Genomic DNA, 21,274 nt, shown 5'->3' with positions numbered 1-21,274 from the left:
CTTCTCTCTCCCCTCTCGCTCTCGCTCTCCCCGTGGGCCAGATTGACAAGAAGCTGAAGTCTCTGGAGCGCTGCCAGTCCCTGGAGGAGATCCAGCGCCTGCACGAGACGGGAGACCACCAGGCGGTGGTGCGCCTGCTGCAGGCCACGCTCCCCTACGGGGGCTCCGGCCGGGGCAAGCCTCCGGACTTCGTCAGCTCCGCCCCGGAAAGGCCCGCCCAGCTGCTGCTGCTGCAGGTCAGGCCCGCGCCTCTCATCAACCGCGGGGGGGGGGATCCAATAACGGCGATGGCTCGATTTGGACGGGAATGACGTTTTTCCTCCTCCCTTCGCCCTAGAACTCTCTGCTGAAGCTGAAGGACTACCAGCAGTGCCTGGAGAGCACCGAGGTGGCCCTGAACGAGGCCCTGCAGCAGCTGAACTTGACGTCGGGCAGCTGCTCTCCCTCGGTGAAGGAGGAGTGGGTGTCCACCATTACCCAGCTGCTGGGGGGGATCAGGCTGTGCTTCTCGGAGGAGCCGCAGCTCCTGAGCAGCGTGCCTCGCTGCTCCAGCATGGCCCGCCTCGCCAACAACCTCATCCAGGTCAGACGCAGCCCGAGTGTAGGCTCGCTGGTGCTCAGGGCACTTGACGGCAAATCATGAGGTCTCAGGTTCAAATCCCCCCCTCCCCCTCCTGCATGTTGCTTAGGATGGTCTGCAAAACGAAGACATTTAAACATCTATAAACTTGGGTTGATTCTCCCTAGGCCGCCTTTGTCGTTTACGTAACATTGGATTTTTATCTGTTTGTTTTTCCTCTCCTCCAGCTGATTGACCTCAGCATGGCCATCCCGGACGATCCCAAGGAGCCTCATTTCTCCTCGGTCGTCCCCTGGGTCCTACTGCACCACATCATCAAGCATGAGGAGGCGGCCTTCGACTGCATGCTCCGCCAGCACATGGCCGTAGGGGACGAGGAAGGCATGTCCACCCCCCCTTCCATCCAAATCAAAAGAGTCAGGTGGCTGAGCGGTGAGGGAGTCGGGCTAGTAATCTGAAGGTTGCCAGTTCGATTCCCGGCCGTGCCAAATAACGTTGTGTCCTTGGGCACAAGGCACTTCACCCTATTTGCCTCGGGGAGAATGTCCCTGTACTTACTGTAAGTCGCTCTGGATAAGAGCGTCTGCTAAATGACTAAATGTAAAATGTATTTGTATAGCCCTTTTTACAAGCCATGTCACAGAGGGCTCCAACTCAATGCCATCCCCACCACCTTCCCTCTCTACCCCCTTCCCCTGTCCCTGTTCACATCTACCGTCGGTGTTTGACCTTTGACCTCTCCCCTTCCCAGATGACTCAGACGTGCCCATGCTGCCCTCGTCGCTGATGCTGCTGAACACGGCTCACGAGTACCTGGGCCGGCGCTCCTGGTGCTGCAACTCCGACGGAGCCCTCCTCAAGTTCTACGTGAGTGTGTGAACCCTAGTCCCCCTCGACTCTGACCCCCACCCCCCCCCCAGTTTAGACTGGGATCAAACTGACTGGTGTGGGTGACTGGGACAGTTTTGATTTTGTTAATGGTTATACTTTTTTGTTCTCAATGGGTACTGTTGAGATCCACAGTTCGCAGGGGTCGAAGTAAACAGTTTTGCCTCTCGCGTGTGCGTTCCACCATGCAGGTGGAAGTTCTGGAGAAGGAGCTGGCGGCTTCCAACAGGCTGGACTCCCACCCGTACAAGGAGGAGCTGGAGATGGCCCTGGAGCAGTGCTTCTTCTGCCTGTACGCCTACCCCAGCAAGAAGAGCAAGGCCCGATACCTGGAGGAGCACTCGGCCCAGCAGGTCAGACATCCTGCTCTACAGGTCACACATCAAGCCCTGGTCATCTTCATGACACTGCTGTTCAGGCCAGGCTGTTGGTGAACGTGTCCACTGTACGTCCGCTGATCAGGATCGACAGGAAAGTCAGATGGCTGAGCGGTTAGGGAGTCGGGCTATTAATCAGAAGGTTGTTGGTTCGATTCCCGGCTGTGCAAAATGACATTATGTCCTTGGGCAAGGCACTTCACCCTACTTGCCTCTGGGAGAATGTCCCTGTACTTACTGTAAGTCGCTCTGGATAAGAGCGTCTGCTAAATGACTACATGTAAATGTAAAGCCGTCGGCTATGCAGTGGAATGCTAACTCATTCCTAGTAGTACTGAGTAATATTTTAGACATATCTCCTGTAAGTATTTCTGGGGTATTCTTGTTCGAGTATGTGTGTGCTGCAGGAAGCCACTAGAGGGGGTGTCTAATCACATCTGACTCTCGGGACTGTCGGTTGGCAGTGGTGATGCACGGTAATGTGCAGTAACTGCAGGATTGGAGAGAGAGAAAGTGCAGAGTCCAGGTTTATTTAATAATGATGTCAGCCCACCTTCTAATTACTGGCTAGTCAGCAAAGTCACAAGACTAAGGGTTGCTGTTAAACAAGTCAATATATGCAAGCAATTGATTCACTTTCAGGGAGCCGAAATTAGATTTATGGTCTCTGCCTCTGCAAAAACACTGCCTAAAACTCACGTTCTGTTTGTAATGCCGAATCCCAACACCGCAGCCCTGGGTCCTCCTGTAAACATATAATCATCTGTACAAAAAAACATCATATTTTGATAATAAAACATAGACATTAACAAACGTGTGTCTCATACAAAGCGAATGAATCAGACCCTGAGTTGGGCTGCCTCTAGCATCATACTGTCTACCCCCTCATCAGCTATCTCACTCTAGTCGTTGCTCAGGTACCCTTCCGCCTGCTTGACCAGCCGTAGCTCAACGTTTCCCCCCCTCTCTCTCCCCCCCCCCCTCTCTCTCCCCCCCCCCTCTCTCTCCCCCCCTCTCTCTCTCCCCCCCTCTCCCCCCCCCCCTCTCTCTCTCCCCCCCTCTCTCTCCCCCCCCCCCCCCCCGCAGGTGGAGCTGCAGTGGGGAAACGCCCTGTTCATGTTCCAGTACTTCAAGCCCAAGACCCTGCCGGAGTTCGACAGCTACAAGACGAGCACGGTGTCGGCCGACCTGGCCAACCTGCTGCGGCGCTTCTCGGGCATCGTGCCCTGCGGCGACGCCCCCTCCCTCAGCATGGACGAGGTGGCGGCCTACATCGAGGGGGCCGGTGATAAGGTTAGCCCCGGGCCGAGAGAGCCCACGCAGGACAGGAGAGAGCGGCGTGATGAGTCACATTTACATTTAGTCATTTAGCAGATGCTCTTATCCAAAGCGATTGCCAAGCGGCAATTGTATTTATTTGATTCAAAGGCGTCATACTAAAAGTACAAAGTACGCCAGCAAAACCGAGGAAGAAGTGCGTAGTTCTACCGGTATTTTGGTGGAACGGAACGGTCTTTGTATTCAGACGCGTTCAGGTAGAGAGTGCAGGTGTTCAGGTTACAGAGGGTGTGTTCAGGAGCTGATGCCCGGCTGGTTTTGGTCCCAGGTGCCTGCTCTCCCCGAGGGAGGCTCTCCGGCTCCCCCCATCGTGGATGAGATCTATTACCTCCTGGGGGACTACCACTTCAAGAACAAGGAGCAGTTGAAAGCCATCAAGTTCTACATGCATGACATCTGTGTGTGTCCAAACAGGTCAGCATTTGCTTGTGACTACTACTTTTGAGAATAACATGTCAAATACATTCATATTATTTACACCTTTCCGAGCGTTAGAGAGCTCACAGGTAAGAAAGAAAGAAGGGGCTGGTGTCCATAACCTTTGGTGACCGGTTACTGGTGTGTGCGTGTGTGGGGGTGTGTGTGTGTGTGTGTGTGTGTGTGCAGGTTCGACTCGTGGGCAGGCATGGCCCTGGCCAGAGCCAGCCGCATCCAGGACAAGCTGAACTCCAACGAGCTGAAGAGCGACGGGCCCATCTGGAAGCACTCCTTGGCCGTGCTCAACTGCTTCAAGAGGGCCCTGGAGATCGACGCCTCCAACCTGTCTCTTTGGATCGAGTACGGCACCATGTCCTACGCCCTGCACTCCTTCGCCTCGCGCCAGCTCAAGCAGTGGAGGAGCGAGCTGCCCCCGGAGGTGGTGAAGCAGGTGCAGTGGACGCCTCCTCCCCCCCCCCTCCCCCCTGGCTCCCCGGACCGCCTCCCCCTCACCCAGTCTCTTAGTGCAACACGGCTTGTGCTCGGTTTCCGCCCCTCCACACTAAACAGATGTCCCATCCTGTCACTCTTGGTCATGTGACGTGTGAATTGACCGTTCGCCGAATTGGATGTGTTCTCTGGATTCAAATAACAGCTGACAGTTGTGGACTAATGTGTGTCCGTGTGTGTGTGTGCGTGCGTGCGCGGGGGGTTCTAGATGACGGAGAGGCGAGACTCCATGCTGGAGACGTCGTCCCAGTGCTTCCAGGGCGCATCTCGTTGCGAAGGGGACAGTGACGAGGAGGAGTGGCTCATACACTACATGCTGGGGAAGATCGCCGAGAAACGCAAGCAGCCGCCACGAGAATACCTGCATCTCTACAAGCGGGTAGGCTTCCACGCCTCTCTGCGTCTGGCCATTTTGCAGTGGAGGTAGATGAGGAGAGGCAGGGGGAGGCCTGGGGCTCTGGGCAGGGGTTGCTGGGAGGGAGAGGGGGGGGGCTGCAGAGGGAGGAGACGGCTCCGTGTGTCTGTCTACCTCCAGCGGCTGTCCTCTGCTCTCCACCTCAGACACGGCCTAATCTGGCCTGCCCTGCCTGTCAGATGGCCCTGGACTAATCCCTTCTCCACCCTGCCCTCGCCTCTTTTATTTATTATATATTGCTCATAAGAATGTGCGCTGGCAGAGTAATAGGATTACTTGTGGAGAAAAGAAGATTTAGAGTCATAAAGGTTAGACTGCTAGCAAACGGTCAAGAGGAGCAGAACTAAAAAGGCCAATGTACTGGTGCCCTGGCAAATACAATTTATTTTCTCTGTCTTTCTCATCACAGGCAGCACATTACCTGCATGAGGAGGCAGCCAGATACCCACGCAAAATACACTATCACAACCCACCAGACCTGGCTATGGAAGCCCTGGAGGTACAGTACATCACAACAGCCTGAAGAACTAGAACTAGTACACACCAGTACACTAGCACTAGTACACACTGGCGCTAATACACACCAGTATACTAGCACTAGTACACACTGGCGCTAATACACACCAGTACACTAGCACTAGTACACACTGATGCTAATACACACCAGTACACTATCACTAGTACACACTGGCGCTAATACACACCAGTACACTATCACTAGTACACACTGGCGCTAATACACACCAGTACACTATCACTAGTACACACTGGTGCTAATACACACCAGTACACTATCAGTAGTACACACTGGTGCTAATACACACCAGTACACTATCACTAGTACACACTGGCGTTAATACACACCAGTACACTATCATTAGTACACACTGGCGCTAATACACACCGGTACAAACCCTGGAACTCTAGCAGAGGACCGTACAGGCACTTATCTCCCCAGATGGCTGTGATGATGTCAGCATGTTGCACTTGAAGGAGCCTAAACACCCCCCCCCCCCCACCCTCTGCTCTGTCTGCGAGCAGCTCCACTTCCGTCTGGGCGCCTCCATCCTCAAGCTGCTGGAGGCGGGCGAGGCCGAGGGCGAGGCCGAACTGGAGCACGAGCTGCTATTCACTCTGCTGGCTGAGGCCGCGGCCGGCCCTTTCGCCCGGGGAGCGGAGAAGAGCATGCCCAAGTCCCAGGAGAAGTGAGCTACGGAGCCCTGAGGCTAACCTGGGGGGATGCGTCACACATTGCTTTTAGAGTTTTTGTTTAAGAGGACTGTTGAAGAACGTGAAGTGTCCAAACTGTCTCCGGTCTGTGTCGTCCTCCCCTCCCCCAGGGAGAAGCCCCCCTCCATGATGGACGAGGACTCGCACGGTTCCTCCGTGTGCGCGGCGGCGGGCGGTCACGCCGGCGCCCCCCCGCCCCCCTCCAGCGCCCCAGGTCTGACATCCCCGCCTTACACGGCCACACCGGTCGACCATGATTACGCCAAACGTAAAACCCTGCGACGCCAGCAGCAGACGTGGCAGCAGCAGCATAAGGAGCAGCAGGCTGATGGTACAGTCCCCAGTCCCGGACCCTGTGCCCTGGGGAGCGGCTCTCACCCAGGTCCCCACCGGGGGGGGGGGGTGGTGGTGGTGGGGGTTGGGAAGCTAATCACCATGCTAATGGGTCTGATTCCGGTAATTACCTCACAAACACCCGGGTGCTTGGGATGTGGTAAAATGGGCAATATGGCTACTGCTGGTTTCTCTCAAGGTCATGCCTGTGTGTTGGCGGCGACGGAGGGGGTGAGGGTGGGGGGGGAGATGACAATGTTTAGGAGTCGAGAGGTAAGAGGGCAGAGAGCGTTTTGACCCGTGTTTGTGTTGGGTGTTGTCGTTGCAGTAGATCCAGATATCTGCTCCTGTGTCTGCCCTCCTTCATCCCTTTCCCCTTCCGTCTCCCCTCCTGGTGTTAACGCCGTCGTGTTTGACTTACTAGATCATCTAGCCTTATCTCAGCCTAGAGCTTTTCCCTTATTTGTTTTGGATCGAGTTTGTCTGGGTTTTTCCCGTCTATGATTTTCATATTACAGCGTCTTTTGCTTTATTTAAAAAAAGAAACCTTTTAAGAAAGGCTCAGACCCAAAGCTAATTATATTTGATTGTTCTCTCTCTCTCTGTCTCTCTGTCTGTCTGTCTGTCTGTCTGTCTGTGTCTCTCTCTCTCTCTCCAGATGTTGATAGGAGTGAGGTTAGGCATAATGTTTCTTCCTCATGAACATCTTCGTCACGTCCTTGTTATGCATACTAGTCAAAGTCAGTCGTGCTTGGCGTGCGTAGATATACATAATGAATCATTTGAACCCCTAATGGTCAGACACAGTCCAATCTCAGTTAGTATCTCAATCTGCAATTGTTTTGGAAGTTACTTGACAAAAACCACTTAGCAGAATTGCACAGTGTAGCCTTCAGTAATTTTCCTAGGATCCAGGCTGAGCCTTCATTGAAATTATACTCATTGTTTGTAGTGTCGCAAAGAAATAAAGGGGGGGGGGAAACACATTTCCAGAGCAACAAGGCGGATTGAATGCCATCGTAAATACGAAAACATTTGAACGTTGAGCACAAATTCAATGCTAAATCGAATTGGCGCTAAATGCTAAAAGCGCTAAATGCTAAAGCGCTAAATGCTAACAACAACAGCCTGCTGTGTTTTGGTTTCCTCTCGACGTCCCCCCGTTTAACTTCCACTCCAGGACGCTGCAGCCATATTGCCCATGTTGCCAGTTTTTCTGTCACCCTTTCCAGATTCCTTCCTACCTACCTGCCTGCTTCCTCTGCCTGCTTGCTTCTGCCACCTGCTTTGTCATTTACAATGTGCATGTAGACCCCTCAGGGGGTGAACGTCTCCACGGGTGGACTGCCACAGCCTCTCCCAGTGCACCGGCTGCCATGCGGTGGCACTCGGGATGTAGGCCGCTCTTTTGGCTTGGGGGGATTTTGAAGTCGGGTCGGGGGGGGGGGTTCTGCACACGTAACACGCTAGAATGTTCCTTAACGAGGGATGATAACTAGGCGGTTGAATATGGTGTTAAATTGATGTCGTGTGATGCCTTGTCATGAGGAGTGTGCTTGCCCCCCCTCCCTCTCCCCCCCTCCCTCTCCCTCTCCCCCCCCCCCCCCCCCCCCCCCCCCCTCGTTGGCACACGTCTGCGGAAGCTGATGGCAGAAAAAGACCGCCATGTGCAGGTTCGCCAAGGGGGGTTTGGTCCCCCCGACGTGAGGCCTGAGGTCAGAGGTGCATCGTGGGGACGGGAGGCTGTTAAGACACTGATCCTGAGGGGGGAGAGGAAACGACTGCACTTTATTGTGGTGCAAGATTCATGCTTAAGAACACACAACATTGTTTAAAGTCCCCTTCCAATATCTTCAACAGCCTCACCAGAGCTTGACCACGATTACTGCCTCCCTCCAAAGTGCCTGTCATCCCTGAATGGTACTGCCCATGAACCACCCACCATGTGTGTTGGTACAGTCCACTCGGAACACTACAGTACTACAAACCAATAGGACTAGATCGTAACTACTACACATGTTGGTTACACACTTGATATGTGCCCAGAAATTCCTATGAAGTGCCTCAATTTCTCCAGGTGATTTAATTGACACTGATTCTAACATGTTATCTGAAATGCGCAACCTCAGTGGTTGTCTTTGTAGATCAGTGATCTTGCAAGTGAGTTGACCGTCAGCCTGTCGTCCTCTTGGTAAACATGTTAATCCCTGCACTCTGCTAAGGACGTCAGGTCAGGGGGTGCTGGTGAAGGGGAAAGCTGATGATCATTTTCAGGCAGCAAAAAAAAAAAACACTTTGCTTAAAACACGATTGACCCTGTGTGTCGTTTACAAAAATTCCCAAACAGTATCACCGCCTGGAAGTTTTTCCTAAGTAACCCGGGGGGTGGGGGGGGGGGTGTCGCTGGCCACGGGAGTCCGTGTGGCCGGCAGCCCAGCTAGGCAGCTGTGGGACATGACGTGTGTGTGTGTGACCCCCCCGCCCCACCAGAGCGCAGTCAGGACAGCGAAGTGGTGATGCTGTCCGACTCCAACTCCACCCAGGATGCCTTCACGGACCCCGCCAGCTCCCAGGACAGCAGCCACAAGCCGCCGTCCGGCAAGGGGAGCACGTCGTCCTCCGAGAACACCACGCCTGTCAAGCTGACCCAGCCCTCCGCCGAAAACGCAGGTACACAAGCCGCCGTTGGTTGCCTTGTATCGTACCGGTTGCGACCTTTAGCCGCTGCCTTCCTGGGTGTACTTTTTGCTGCTTTCGCGGCGTCTTTTGTCCCCCCAGCTGCTGTAACAGTGCTCCTTCCCCTGAGACTACATCCCATGTTTATGCTGTAGAATACAACTGAAAGGATAACCGCAAAAAAACGAAACGTACGTAAACGCAAACCTTATTCTCCCAGGCTCTCCCGGGGACAAAAACACGGGGCTAGGCCACGCGGCCACGCAGCAGGACAAGGGTGTCCAGGAAGTCCCCGACGCTTCGTCAGGGACCCCTCCGGACACCCCAAAGCCCCCCGCGGACCCTGGCCCCCACCCCGTCCCCGCCACGCCCCCCAAGACGGCCGTGGGGCCCCAGGGCACCCCCCAGACCCCCGTCAGCGAGGGCAAGAAGAGGGCGGAGCCCCCCCCAGAGGCGGCGGTGGTGGAGGTCCCCAGGACCCTGCCCGCGGAGCGAGCGGAGCAGCGGAGGATGCTGGTGGAGATGTGCGCCGACGCCCTGTTCCTCTGCCTCGGGCGCTTCCCCCAGCACTACAAGAGCCTGTACCGCCTGGCCTTCTACCACGCCAACAGCAAGACGCACCAGGTCAGTCAGGCCCCCGCCCCCTTCTCCTTCAGACCCGCTCGCGTACCCCTAGCGCTCTTCGCGGAACTACTCACCTGCTGCTCTACACACCTATCATCAGTGTTTCCTGTTATTATTTCTGACATTTAAAGTAGAGTACTGCCTGGGGGGGGGCTGTTTTTCATGTTTTAAATGTGAGTTTCTCATACCCTAACCCATACCCTAACCCAGAACAGTTGGCTGACCCCTTTGTGGAGAGGCATGACTAAGACTGTGAGTGTGTGTGAGTGTGTGAGAGTGTGTGAGAGTGTGTGTGAGAGAGTGAGAGTGTGTGTGTGTGAGAGAGAGGGAGGGGGAGACGTCCTGCAGAGTTCTCGGTGCCTGGAGTAGGCACTCTGCTCTCTGCTCTGCTACAGGAGGTGAGAAAGCAGCAGAGCGAGGCTGTGAGCTTGTCAGTATGTGACCTCGTGAGAATATTGAGTACTTTGCTTGTGTGTGGGCCACACGGTTCTTTGGGCATAGGTGTGTGTGGGGGGGGGGGGGGGGTGCAGGGAAGGTACAAAGCTCTTTAGGAAGAAGTGTGTGCTTGTGTGGGAGGCAGCTACCGCAGTGTTCCCGTGTGTGTGCCAGGTTTGGCTGAGGGAGCCTGCGTACTGTAGTGGCGTCCTGCTGCCAGCATTCTGCTGCTGGGTCCCTGTTCAGGGGATGCTGGCTTGGAGAGGGCTGCGTTGTGGCTGTCAGAGAGCCCCTCCAGCCCTGTCTGTGGCCCACGCATAGCATGGGGCACGTTTAGGAGGGGTTAGGCCTTGTTATGGAAGAAGCAAACCCTGGCAGTTGGCTTGATGCACTGGTACAAATGGAAAATGTATCTTGAGGAAAGACCAGAAGCTTCTAAGTGCAGGAGGAAACCCGGAGGTAAGGACTCGAGTTTGTTTCTGTGTTATTCTCATTCCTGGCGGAGGAACGCGAGGACGTTATTTAGGTGGCCGAACGCGTCAACGCCCTGCCGTGTCGGAACAGTGGCTGCATTGTCAAGAGACGAGACCAGGAAACTCCCATTGCAGATGAATAAGTGATGAGGCCATTTCTGTATCGTGTGTCACAGTCTATTGTGAATGGTTCATACATCTGCATGACTGCAGGATGGTGGTCCTTTACATAAGGCCCTGGCCGCCTGGAGACCTCTCCTGACCAGGGTGGTTATCAGACAGTCATGCTTGGCAGGAGAGCCAGGTATCTTGTATCATTCGGTGCAAGCTGACTGGCTTCGTAAACAAAGCGGGGTGAGAGACAGTGCTCGCAGACCCGAGGGAGTGGGTTCTGTTTGGTGGCATTCATGATCTAGCATGCTGCCAACATGGTTTCATTCTCCCCACTGTCATGGGTTTTGAACATGTTGTTTATTGAATTTTTCCTCCCCCCCCTCCCACGTTAAGACCTATAGGTTTAGACGTCAGGTGGTCTATATGACTGCTCTGCGTGGGAGAAAGGAATGCATGCTTTGCGAAGCTAAGTTGCTGTTGTCAGGCAATATTTAGTTTGTTAGCATGTAGCCTGTTTTCATCTCTTGATTTGCTACTGGATTCACTCCAGCCACACCATCATAGTAATCACCGACCCACGTATTTCAGGCTTAAAGGAAATGAACTTTTTTTTTTCTTCTTCAGTTTCGGTTGGCCTGTGGTTAGTCTTTTCCTGTTCTGTAGCTCAGGGGCTTCCCCTTGTTTTCCCCGACACCATTTTCAAATATATATATATATATAATAATACTTTTTTTTCCCCCTCCACAGAATCTGCAGTGGGCACGAGATGTGTTGCTAGGAAGCAGTGTCCCATGGCAACAGCTGAAGCACATGCCAGCACAAGGACTTTTCTGTGAGAGGAACAAGACCAACCTGTTCAACGTAAGTCCCACAGTTCCCCTGAGCCCGTTCTACTGTCACAGCCAGGCTGCAGTGGTCGTGTTCCTACTCCTGTTCTCTCAAACCCACAGCATGTGCTCATGTATTGCTTACATGGATAATTAGTAGACGATTCAATCTCAGGGCACCTATAATTCAAATTATAGAATATAGAAGGAATCCCCCCCCCCCCCCCCCATTTGAGGACTATTTCCAGATCTGTATTCCCTGAGATTAATTTGATACACTGTCATTATTTTATTGCCGCCTAATTGGTTAGCGCCACGCGGCAATCTCATGAAAGCAGAAGCATGTGGGCTCTTGCTGTATTGTTTAACGAGGCCTCTGCAGGCTGCAGGAGATTAGTGTGTGTGTGTGTGGTCCCCGTATATTACACATTTACCTACTTTGACATTTCCTCCCGTGAAATCCAAATGGAATCAGATCCCGTTAATGGATTTCATTATGTTCACGAAAAGGGGAATGCTCTCGGCTTTGTTTCCCCACGTCTTCCCGGAGCCTGTTGCAAAAGAAGGCAGGCGATTCATCTTCCCATCGAGTCGCGGAGGTTCGTCTTGCCTATTTCGGTCTGTGTCGTGTGGGTGGTGTGGGTGGCGGCTGACGACTGACCCCGCTCCAGAAGGCCGCTGGGAACAGCTTGTATGCGAGGCTCCGTGTTGAGGCTGGGCCGGGGCTCTGCAGTGGCCCCGCTCCCACTGGGCCCTCGCGGAGCCCCCTTATGGAACCAAAACCTGCTGCCTGGGTTCAGCCAACTGTCGGGGCTTAGCTGTCGCGGGCGAAGGAATCAAGGAATCTGGCTTCCGCGGAGGGCGGGCACAACAAACAACGTCTCTGGTTTATGCAACAAAAAGAAATACGCTTTTGTTGACGGCGCGCTGGTCTGGAGTACCATGTGTCTGGTTTGGATGCTTCTGGGGCTCCTCTGCAGTCAGAACTCCAAGTTGTTAGCGGTGTTGTAGTCTTGCCGTACAGCGTATTCATTCAGCAGATGCGTTTACCCACAGCGGCATACTAGCTGCAGATTAGTGACCTCGTTATCAGCTGTGAAAAACGCTGAACCGTGGCTCTGCGGGGCGGGTCTACAACCCTGGAGGTTCACGTGCGGGCCCAGGGGGCCGTCGGTGTCACCAAGCCTCTAATGGGTGCTCCTCTCCTGGGCGGGCATCCTCATCGAGTGCCTGCTCGCTGTGGATCACTCAGTCCTGTAACAGTATGTGGGTCATGGTGCCCTAGTTCTTCCTCCTGGTTTCTTTGGCTAGGTTATATCAACTGGGCACACATGAAGCATAACCAACCTAACCTATATTCTGGTGCTTTTGACATGTTCCAGTTCACTTGAGGCCGGGTTGCATAATTTATTGCGGTGATCGGTGCCAGTGTTTTGTGGAGGGGGTGCCGTGCCCTCAGTCAAACTGACCAACGGATTAAACCATAGCTCTTAGTTACCCCAGCTTCTGCCTTATATATTGAGGAATATGAACCATTTTCAGAAGAGTATACATTTTTCTTTTTTACGTGACGATGCTAAATATTTGTGAAGAGAGGTTTGTCCTGCTACAAGCAGTACTCCTTATATTTTTGTATTGGTGCTTGTCGAAACATTGACCAAACAAGGCAGGGTGGTATCTCTAGTTTTAAGTATTGTGTCAGGACATTTTGAGTGCTGGCAGGTGTTGCTCTGCGATTCAGGCACGGTTGAACTTGGATCCAGTTTCCCACAGAGCAAGTGTGAGTGATGCCAGCCGGGCGTCCCTGCCTCTGCCCCTGTAGCAGGGCTGTCCTCTGCCCCTGTAGCAGGGCTGTCCTCTGCCCCTGTAGCAGGGCTGTCCTCTGCCCCTGTAGCAGGGCTGTCCTCTGCCCCTGTAGCAGGGCTGCCTCTGCCCCTGTAGCAGGGCTGTCCTCTGCCTGCCCTGTAGCAGGGCTGCCTCTGCCCCTGTAGCAGGGCTGCCTCTGCCCCTGTAGCAGGGCTGTCCTCTGCCTGCCCTGTAGCAGGGCTGCCTCTGCCCCTGTAGCAGGGCTGTCCTCTGCCTGCCCTGTAGCAGGGCTGCCTCTGCCCCTGTAGCAGGGCTGCCTCTGCCCCTGTAGCAGGGCTGTCTCTACCCCTGTAGCAGGGCTGTCTCTACCCCTGTAGCAGGGCTGCCTCTGCCCCTGTAGCAGGGCTGTCCTCTGCCCCTGTAGCAGGGCTGCCTCTGCCCCTGTAGCAGGGCTGCCTCTGCCCCTGTAGCAGGGCTGCCTCTGCCCCTGTAGCAGGGCTGTCCTCTGCCCCTGTAGCAGGGCTGCCTCTGCCCCTGTAGCAGGGCTGCCTCTGCCCCTGTAGCAGGGCTGTCCTCTGCCCCTGTAGCAGGGCTGCCTCTGCCCCTGTAGCAGGGCTGCCTCTGCCCCTGTAGCAGGGCTGCCTCTGCCCCTGTAGCAGGGCTGCCTCTGCCCCTGTAGCAGGGCTGCCTCTGCCCCTGTAGCAGGGCTGTCCTCTGCCCCTGTAGCAGGGCTGTCCTCTGCCCCTGTAGCAGGGCTGTCCTCTGCCCCTGTAGCAGGGCTGCCTCTGCCCCTGTAGCAGGGCTGTCCTCTGCCCCTGTAGCAGGGCTGTCCTCTGCCCCTGTAGCAGGGCTGTCCTCTGCCCCTGTAGCAGGGCTGTCCTCTGCCCCTGTAGCAGGGCTGTCCTCTGCCCCTGTAGCAGGGCTGCCCTCTCCTCCTGCACACAGGCACAGCAGGCTCGCTCAGGCACAGTGTTGCCCCCACACACACATGTGCTTACATATTCCTCCACCCACCCACGCACGCACGCACACGGCTGCATGCTCCGGAGGAAAGCTGCCTCTTCTGGTAGACGTTCAGCCATTTCTTTTGTATTTGAATTTAATTTTTTACTTGTTTTGGGTATGTGTTGTGTTGTTTTATGGCTTTTGCTGCTCTGACTGTACAGCACTTTGGTCAACGGTTCTTTAAATGTGCTCTATAAATAGACTTGACTAGAATTGAATAACATCCGAAACCACTCCGAAACATCTTATGTTGAGACCATGCTTACTGTAATAGCCTGCAACGTGAGTAATACTAGTACTATTCATCCACTGGTAGGGGACATGTTTTGTTTTGTTCATCTGTTTCAGCCCACTGTAGTTACTTTTTAACTTGACATCCTTTTTTTTTCTTTTCTTTTTCTGCTGTTGCGGTAGACCAGAACATTCTGGTGTTTCTCTGCCTTGTAGTGAAGAGTACAGACACCCTGTGATGTGTTTTCAGCTGAGAGTGTAGGAGGAGCCTAGTCCAGGACAACCATCCACTATTTGCAAAGGAGGAGTGGCAGGTCTACATGAATACATTTGAAATTGTTGAAATTCCATATTTTGGATGTGGGCGTCTCTCTAAGGATCTCGCAGGCGTTTGGTCCACCTCTCTGTCGTGCTGTTTACCTTCCCCACGGATTGCCTTTTTTTCTTTCTTTCTCTGTAAAAAAATCTTGGTTTAACAACAGGAAGCAAGGACAAACAAGATGCGTTTGCTTAGGATGTTTGTTGTGGTGAGCGGGCTGGCCGTCAGAGCAGAGCGCCGGGAGGAAGGAGGTGAGCTTGTTGTTGTGTGAGGAAGTGCTCCCTGACCGCCTCGGTCTATCCTGCAGGGAGAGAGTCCTCTGACTGCATGGAATAGCATGCTCTCTCTCTCTCTCTCTCTCTCTCTCTCTCTCTCTCTCTCTCTCTCTCTGTCTCTCTCTGTCTCTCTCTGTCTCTCTCTGTCTCTGTCTGTCTCTCTGTCTGTCTCTCTCTCTCTCGTATGTTCCACCTCTCCTTCATCCTCCCCTCTGCCCTCTCTCCTAACACCTATCTGGCTGGCTTTGTCCATCTGTTTCCCAGCCGTCCAACTCTTTCTCTCGTTCTTTTCCTGTTGCTTTTCTCTCTGTCGTGTGAGCGTGCTCTCCCCCTCCCTTTTTTTTCTCTCGCTCCCCCTCCCCCCCCTCTCTCTTTTTCTCTCCCGTGCTCTCACTCTCTCTCTCTCTCTGTCTCTCCCTCTCTCTCTCTCTGAGCTGCTCTAGATCTCTCTTTACTCATTGCTCTCTTCCCCTTCGGTTTGTGTATGTATTGTGTGGGCGTGTGATTAAGGGGCGGGACCTAACTCGGCCTGTCTCCGATTGGCTGTCTGGAGTGTGAGGGGGGGGGCCGGTGGTAGGCTGTGGTTGAGAGCGGGAGTGAGAGGGGAGGAGGGAGCCAGCCCCGTAGCAGGCTGGGGTCATGGGAGAGCGGAGCTAGAGGGAACGCGTGGGTGTTTTAGTGTGTTTTGAGATGGCAGGGTTGGAGAGCGAGCGAGGAGCAAGTCATCCTGCCTGTCAGTGGCACGCCGCTGACTCTCCAGGCCCCGACACCTGCGTCGTCTCTGCTCCCCTTCACGCTCCTCTCCTCCTCCTCGTCGTGCTCTAGCCTCCAGTCCTCAGCCCCGCTTCTCTCCCGACCCCCCCCCCGGCACCCCCGAATGCAGCCCGCCTCTCTCTCTCGCTATCTGGGAGGGAGTTTCCATCGGGGTGGGAGTGCTGCCAGGGCCGCTGGAGCCGTTTAGCGCCAGCGGGAATCCAGCCAAAAAGAACACCAACCCAGGCGTCGGCGCGGTAACGTTCCCCCGGTGATGGTGAGTCCTACTCCTCCTGGCCGCGTTTTAGCAAGCGAGCGCGTGATTTAACGATGGGTTTACGCGAGCGGAATTCTCCCACAGTTTGCAGGAGTTGTCGGGTGTTTGTACTCGCGGGGGAGGAGTCTCGTGCGGCGGCGGAGCGCGTTCTGTTTCTCGTCAACGCAGACGAGTCCTCTCTCTCTCTCTCCCCCGCCGCGTGTGTTTTCTCTACATAGCAGCATCCCTCTAGAGACCAACTGACTGTTGCCTGAGGAGAGGGTTTCTCTGTGTGGTTGTTCCGGTGTATGTGTGTGTGTGTGTGCGTGGTCGTGATGTCGCTGTTTCCCTATGCTGGGCCAGTGTATTCCCTGAACGTACTGTTTGCGATGTACCCAGGGTGTTGAGGTTGGGGTGATGTTGGCTCCATCCTGCGGGGCTGTGTGTGCTTGTTCTAGCGAGGGGGGGGGGGGGGACAAGGGGAGGGGATTCATCGGTTATGACCAGATAAGGAGAGAGGGAGAGGCATGGGGGAGGTCCCCCCCCCCCCTGGAATCAAAAATCCCTCGTTTTAATGATCGTTGTTTGGTACACTTGGGCAAGTGGTTCACGTTCTTAGTTTGTTACAGGTGGACAAAGTGATGCATGTTTTATTAAACCCTCATTTCGGTTGGTTCCTGATTTCCGGTCCAGGGCTGGCTGGATATGGTGTTCATTAGTGTGGCGTACTGGATCTCATAGACATCTGGAGAAGGAATAAGGAACAAGGGAAATAACTCCCTTTGTTTCCATTTTTATCCTCCAGAAGAAAACTAATTAATCAACTTCTCTAAAAGACATGGTTACCCAGACTAAGGTCCCACATGAGCTGGGGCTGGAGGAAGGAGGAATTTGGTGTGGAGGGGGGGGGGGAGGGATGCATTTACATGTAGTCATTTAGCACACACTCTTATTTAGAGCGACTTACAGTAAGTACAGGGACATTCCCCCCCGAGGCAAGTAGGGTGAAGTGCCTTGCCCAAGGACACAACGTCATTTTGAAACGGCCGGGAATCGAACTGGCAACCTTCAGATTACTAGCACGCTTCCCTAACCGCTCAGCCACCTGACTCCCCTGGGATACATCCCATGCCCTGGATCTGAGTCAGGACCCTCCACATCGATGTGTTCTCCCCCTGGGAAACACACCGGGGAGAATCTCTGTCTCTGTTTGCATCTAGCTGCTGCTGTTGTTTTCTTGGCTAGCAGAGTGAGATGACGGCTGTTCTCCAGGCCAGTCATGCGACCTGTAACAGTCGGGATTTTGTGATGTGTAATGACTGAACTAGTGATGCATAATTGCTTCGGATGTGTGAATGCGTAGGCCGTAATCGCTGCCTTCTCCTCGCTGTCTCCCCCTCCAAAACATCTATTGTTTACAATTTAATTCAAAAAGCTGCGTGGTGGGGAGTTTCAGTGATGCCTTTAAGCTCTTGTGATGCTTGAACCTGGTTCCATAGCCTGCTGGAGTGATACACACATCCCCCGTCAACTATGGGTCACATATCCCCACTGAAAATAGGAGAGGGGGGAAAAAAGATGCTATTAAAATAAAAAAAATCCATGCTGGTAAAGTCTTCCAAATCTGCTTTATCTGTTGTGCTACATGGTAATCTGTGCAAAGCTGTGGTGCAGCTCTCTCTAAACAGCTTTGCTGTGGTTGGATGTTTCTCGGCTGAGGAAGAGGCCTCCCTCCATTAGGTCTGTTGATCCCCCACCCCACTCCACCAAGGCCAAGGCCTAGACCTAGCCCTGTGGGAAGGCTTTTGGTAATCTGTGCATTGAAAGGTTCAAGCCTTCTCTAGTCCAGCACGATTGAGCTCCTGCAGTAAGTCACTGCTATGCTAGATTGTGCAGGTCCACATTGTCCTACTTCTGATTAATATTGTTGGGATCAAACTGGCATCCCACTGTGCTTTCTACAGTTTATTGGATAAGATTATTGGAGATGGAATGAGTCGATACGTCACAATGCTCTTCGGTCGATTCCAACTTCAAGAATGCATTTGAACTAGGGAGTCAGGTGGCTGAGCGGGGAGGGAATCGGGCTAGTAATCCGAAGGTTGCCAGTTCGATTCCCGGCCGTGCAAACTGACGTTGTGTCCTTGGGCAAGGCACTTCACCCTACTTGCCTCGGAGGGAATGTCCCTGTACTTACTGTAAGTCGCTCTGGATAAGAGAGTCTGCTAAATGACTAAATGTAACTTGATAGGCAACGACCAAACAAACAAATCTTTCTCCTGTGTGAAAATTCTAAATGACAATGCAGGGCTGGTAGTTATGGTGGAACGAAGGCCGGTAGTCGGTGTGATTATTGGTGTGATAGTCAAGAGGAAGCGGTAGACTATCAGCCTCCACAGACACTCCACTGATTAAAGAGAGCTCATTTGTTTAGTTCCATTGCGATATGTGTGGCTTTTCTGTCCTTTCTGTCACTTGCTCACACACACACAAACACACACAGAGTTCTGAAAGCATATCTTCCGCTAAAAGGCAATCATGCCGTAGAACCCAGCACCCTGGCTAAACAAGCTGGGGAGCTGGGCACCCCTTCGTTTGCCATGGAGACTTCTCGCATTCATGGTGTGTGCACAACCGAAATGAAAAGTCAACATTCTCACTACTGCATGAGAGTTCCCTGTACTTGCATGAACCCATATACATAACAGTACCCTAATGATCCAGCCAAGGGTTGTCTGCCTCCAGACACACACACACACACCCACACACTGCAGAGCAGATATTTCCATTCTCTCATTAGGACTCTCTCTTTTTGTAATGCCTTTATTTTGGCCCAAATAAAAAAAATCTCCCTGCTTTCCTGGGGGTTGTCCAATTCTCACTGTTGGGTCTAATTGTTTCCTCGTGTCAGTATTATTCACATTGCACAGTCCCTGAAGGAGCTGGCAGCAGACTAGCATGCAGTAGTGCACATGTCCGTAAACAAAACGCCGCCGAAAATTGCCCAAAATTAGCTTACCCTTGTGACCAAGGCACACAATGAATGAACCACTTTAACCAACCAGAGGCCTCATTTTGTATTCCATTGTCTGTGATGCTGTGGGGAGGGTAACCTGTGGCGTTCATGTAGGGGCACTAACAATACTTAGGAGCGCCTGCATTATATCCCGCGCCAGTTTGCCGGCGCTTATCGCAAGCTCGCTCTCGACAGATTTGTGCAAAGCCGGACCAAAACCCGACACAGCCGCGTTCTTGGAAGTATCAGCAGCAAACGCCACGGTAACGCGTGTCGTTACCTGCCTGGTGGAGCAGAGTTGTGGCTGACTAACGTCTTGGCACTGTCCCTAACCCTCCCTGCCTCCTCCTCCTTCTCACCGCCTCCAGGGCATCTGGCGTATCCCAGTGGATGAGATTGATCGCCCGGGGAGTTTTGCGTCGCATATGAACCGTTCCATCGTCCTGCTGCTGGAGGTGCTGTCTCTGCTGAAGGACCACGACACCCTGCTGAAGGTCTCTTTCATGCTCCAGAGGACGCCTGACCAGGGAAAGTAAGAGATGATGCGCCGCTACACCACCTCCAGCAGGGGGTGCACCACCTGGGCTTCAGAACAAGGAGCGTGTGTGTGTGTGTGTGTGTGTGTGTGGATATTTGGAGATGTTATGTGCTGTTAAGTATATTTAACTGACATGTATTTCTCTCTCTCTCTTTCTACCCAACCCCCTTGTTTCGAAGGAAATATTTGCGGGATGTGGATCGGCAAGTTTTGGCCAAGAGAGCATTTTTCCTCAATGTGAAAGTCCTGGAGGACAAGCTGAACAGTCTCACAGGGGTAGGAAGCCAGGGGCCTCCTCTCACACTCGCCAACCAGGAAGAAGCCCTGGGGTTCATCTCTCCGGCGTGTGTGTGTGCTCGTGTTTTTCAAATGGTTGTCTGCTCTTTCTCACTGTCAGGTTTCAGAGCAGCCTTCCAAAGCGCCTTTACCCTCCATGGGGGAGATGACGACGACCGACACATCCAGCAGACCCGGTGCGGACGACGGCAAACAGGCCCTGCCTAAGAAGCCGGGGCTCTCTGACGGAGCCGCTGCCCCAGGCCCTGACCCCGGCCCCAGGGAGGCCTCCCTGGCACAGCCCCCCCAGGGCCCCGACAAAGGGGACCAGGCGCCAGTGCTCCCCGCGGGGAAGGCGGAGGGGGTCAGAGCAGGACCGGACGAGCCCATGGAGCTGGACGTCAGCCTCTGGGAGAGGGCGGCCAAGCCCACGGACCCTCAGGGCAGGCTGCTGAACACCGAGGCCCCCAGAAGTGGGACTGAGCTCGGGGAGAAGGTGCCGGAGAGCAGCCGGGCTCCGGAGCTGTCCCTGGAGGAGCTGAGTATCAGCTCCAGGCAGCAGCAGGCCCCTCACGCTCCCAGAGCCCCTCTTCCGGGGTACGGGGCGGAGCAGGGGCCGGGGCTGGGGCCGGGGCTGGGCCTGGGGCAGGGGCCGGGCCTGGGGCCGGGGCCGGGGCTGGGGAGGAGGCCCAGCCGGAAGAGGAAGATGCTGGAGGACGTGGAGTCCGGGAAGACGTTGCTGCTGGACGCTTACAGGGTGTGGCAGCAGGGTCAGAAGGTCATGACCTATGACCTGGGGCGCATCGAGAAGATCATGTCCGAGACCTACATGCTCATGAAGCAGGCAAGTTCACAGCAACTGTTACACACCGTGACATCTGAAAGGACATCAATTATTCTGCAGTGTTACACTTATTTCCTACGCCGATACTATACATTTACATTTAGTCATTTAGCAGACGCTCTTATCCAGAGCGACTTACAGTAAGTACAGGGACATTCCCCCCGAGCCAAGTAGGGTGAAGTGCCTTGCCCAAGGACACAACGTCATTTTGCACGGCCAGAAATCGAACTGGCAACCTTTGGATTACTAGCCCGATTCCCTAACCGCTCAGCCACCTGACTCGTCTTTTTGAATGTAATTAGGTGTGTTTGTGCCTTAGCTCTGTGTGAGTTTCTCGCCCTCCTGCTCGCGGCACTGTTGAGGAGGAGGAGTTAGGGGGGGAAGTGAGGCGTCGGCGTCAGTGGTGTTGTATCAGCCTTTGTGGACTCATTGAGCTGGGGATCAATGCTGACTGCGGGGTGTGGGTGGAGGGGTTAGAGAGGGTGGGGGTGGAAGGGCTGTCATTGGCTGTGTCAAGCCCCGAAGGCTGCAGCTGGAGTGGGAGGCTGCAAGCATGCGAGAGCAACAGAGTGGGCCGAGAGAGAGAAGGGAGAGAGGTGGGTGGATGGATGGGGGCTGCTGTAGTTGTGAATGTGTGTTTTATAAAAAAAAAAAAAAATTATACTACCCTACGTACACTTTGTGACACTACCTTTATGACGGCCTTGTTATCGGTGGT

General features: G+C 53.9%; 1 protein-coding gene across 1 annotated transcript in view; it reads left to right on the top strand.

Annotated features, from left to right (window-relative positions):
• cabin1 (calcineurin binding protein 1) overlaps positions 1-21,274 on the top strand; it is a 34,011-nt gene that overhangs the window by 4,631 nt on the left and 8,106 nt on the right. Inside the window, exons 16-34 of the mRNA XM_067227854.1 lie at positions 42-236; positions 338-583; positions 808-961; positions 1,332-1,447; positions 1,660-1,821; positions 2,932-3,138; positions 3,452-3,597; positions 3,790-4,051; positions 4,319-4,489; positions 4,935-5,024; positions 5,567-5,730; positions 5,866-6,086; positions 7,949-8,008; positions 8,579-8,758; positions 8,985-9,388; positions 11,158-11,271; positions 19,267-19,430; positions 19,616-19,712; positions 19,834-20,556. Coding sequence (XP_067083955.1) covers positions 42-236; positions 338-583; positions 808-961; positions 1,332-1,447; positions 1,660-1,821; positions 2,932-3,138; positions 3,452-3,597; positions 3,790-4,051; positions 4,319-4,489; positions 4,935-5,024; positions 5,567-5,730; positions 5,866-6,086; positions 7,949-8,008; positions 8,579-8,758; positions 8,985-9,388; positions 11,158-11,271; positions 19,267-19,430; positions 19,616-19,712; positions 19,834-20,556 — 3,876 coding nt within the window. The remainder of the gene's footprint in view (positions 1-41; positions 237-337; positions 584-807; positions 962-1,331; positions 1,448-1,659; positions 1,822-2,931; positions 3,139-3,451; positions 3,598-3,789; positions 4,052-4,318; positions 4,490-4,934; positions 5,025-5,566; positions 5,731-5,865; positions 6,087-7,948; positions 8,009-8,578; positions 8,759-8,984; positions 9,389-11,157; positions 11,272-19,266; positions 19,431-19,615; positions 19,713-19,833; positions 20,557-21,274) is intronic.

This window comes from Osmerus mordax, chromosome 24 (assembly GCF_038355195.1).
Source record: "Osmerus mordax isolate fOsmMor3 chromosome 24, fOsmMor3.pri, whole genome shotgun sequence".
In the NCBI taxonomy this organism is placed as follows: domain Eukaryota; kingdom Metazoa; phylum Chordata; class Actinopteri; order Osmeriformes; family Osmeridae; genus Osmerus; species Osmerus mordax.
This window is presented reverse-complemented; position numbering and strand designations above follow the sequence as displayed.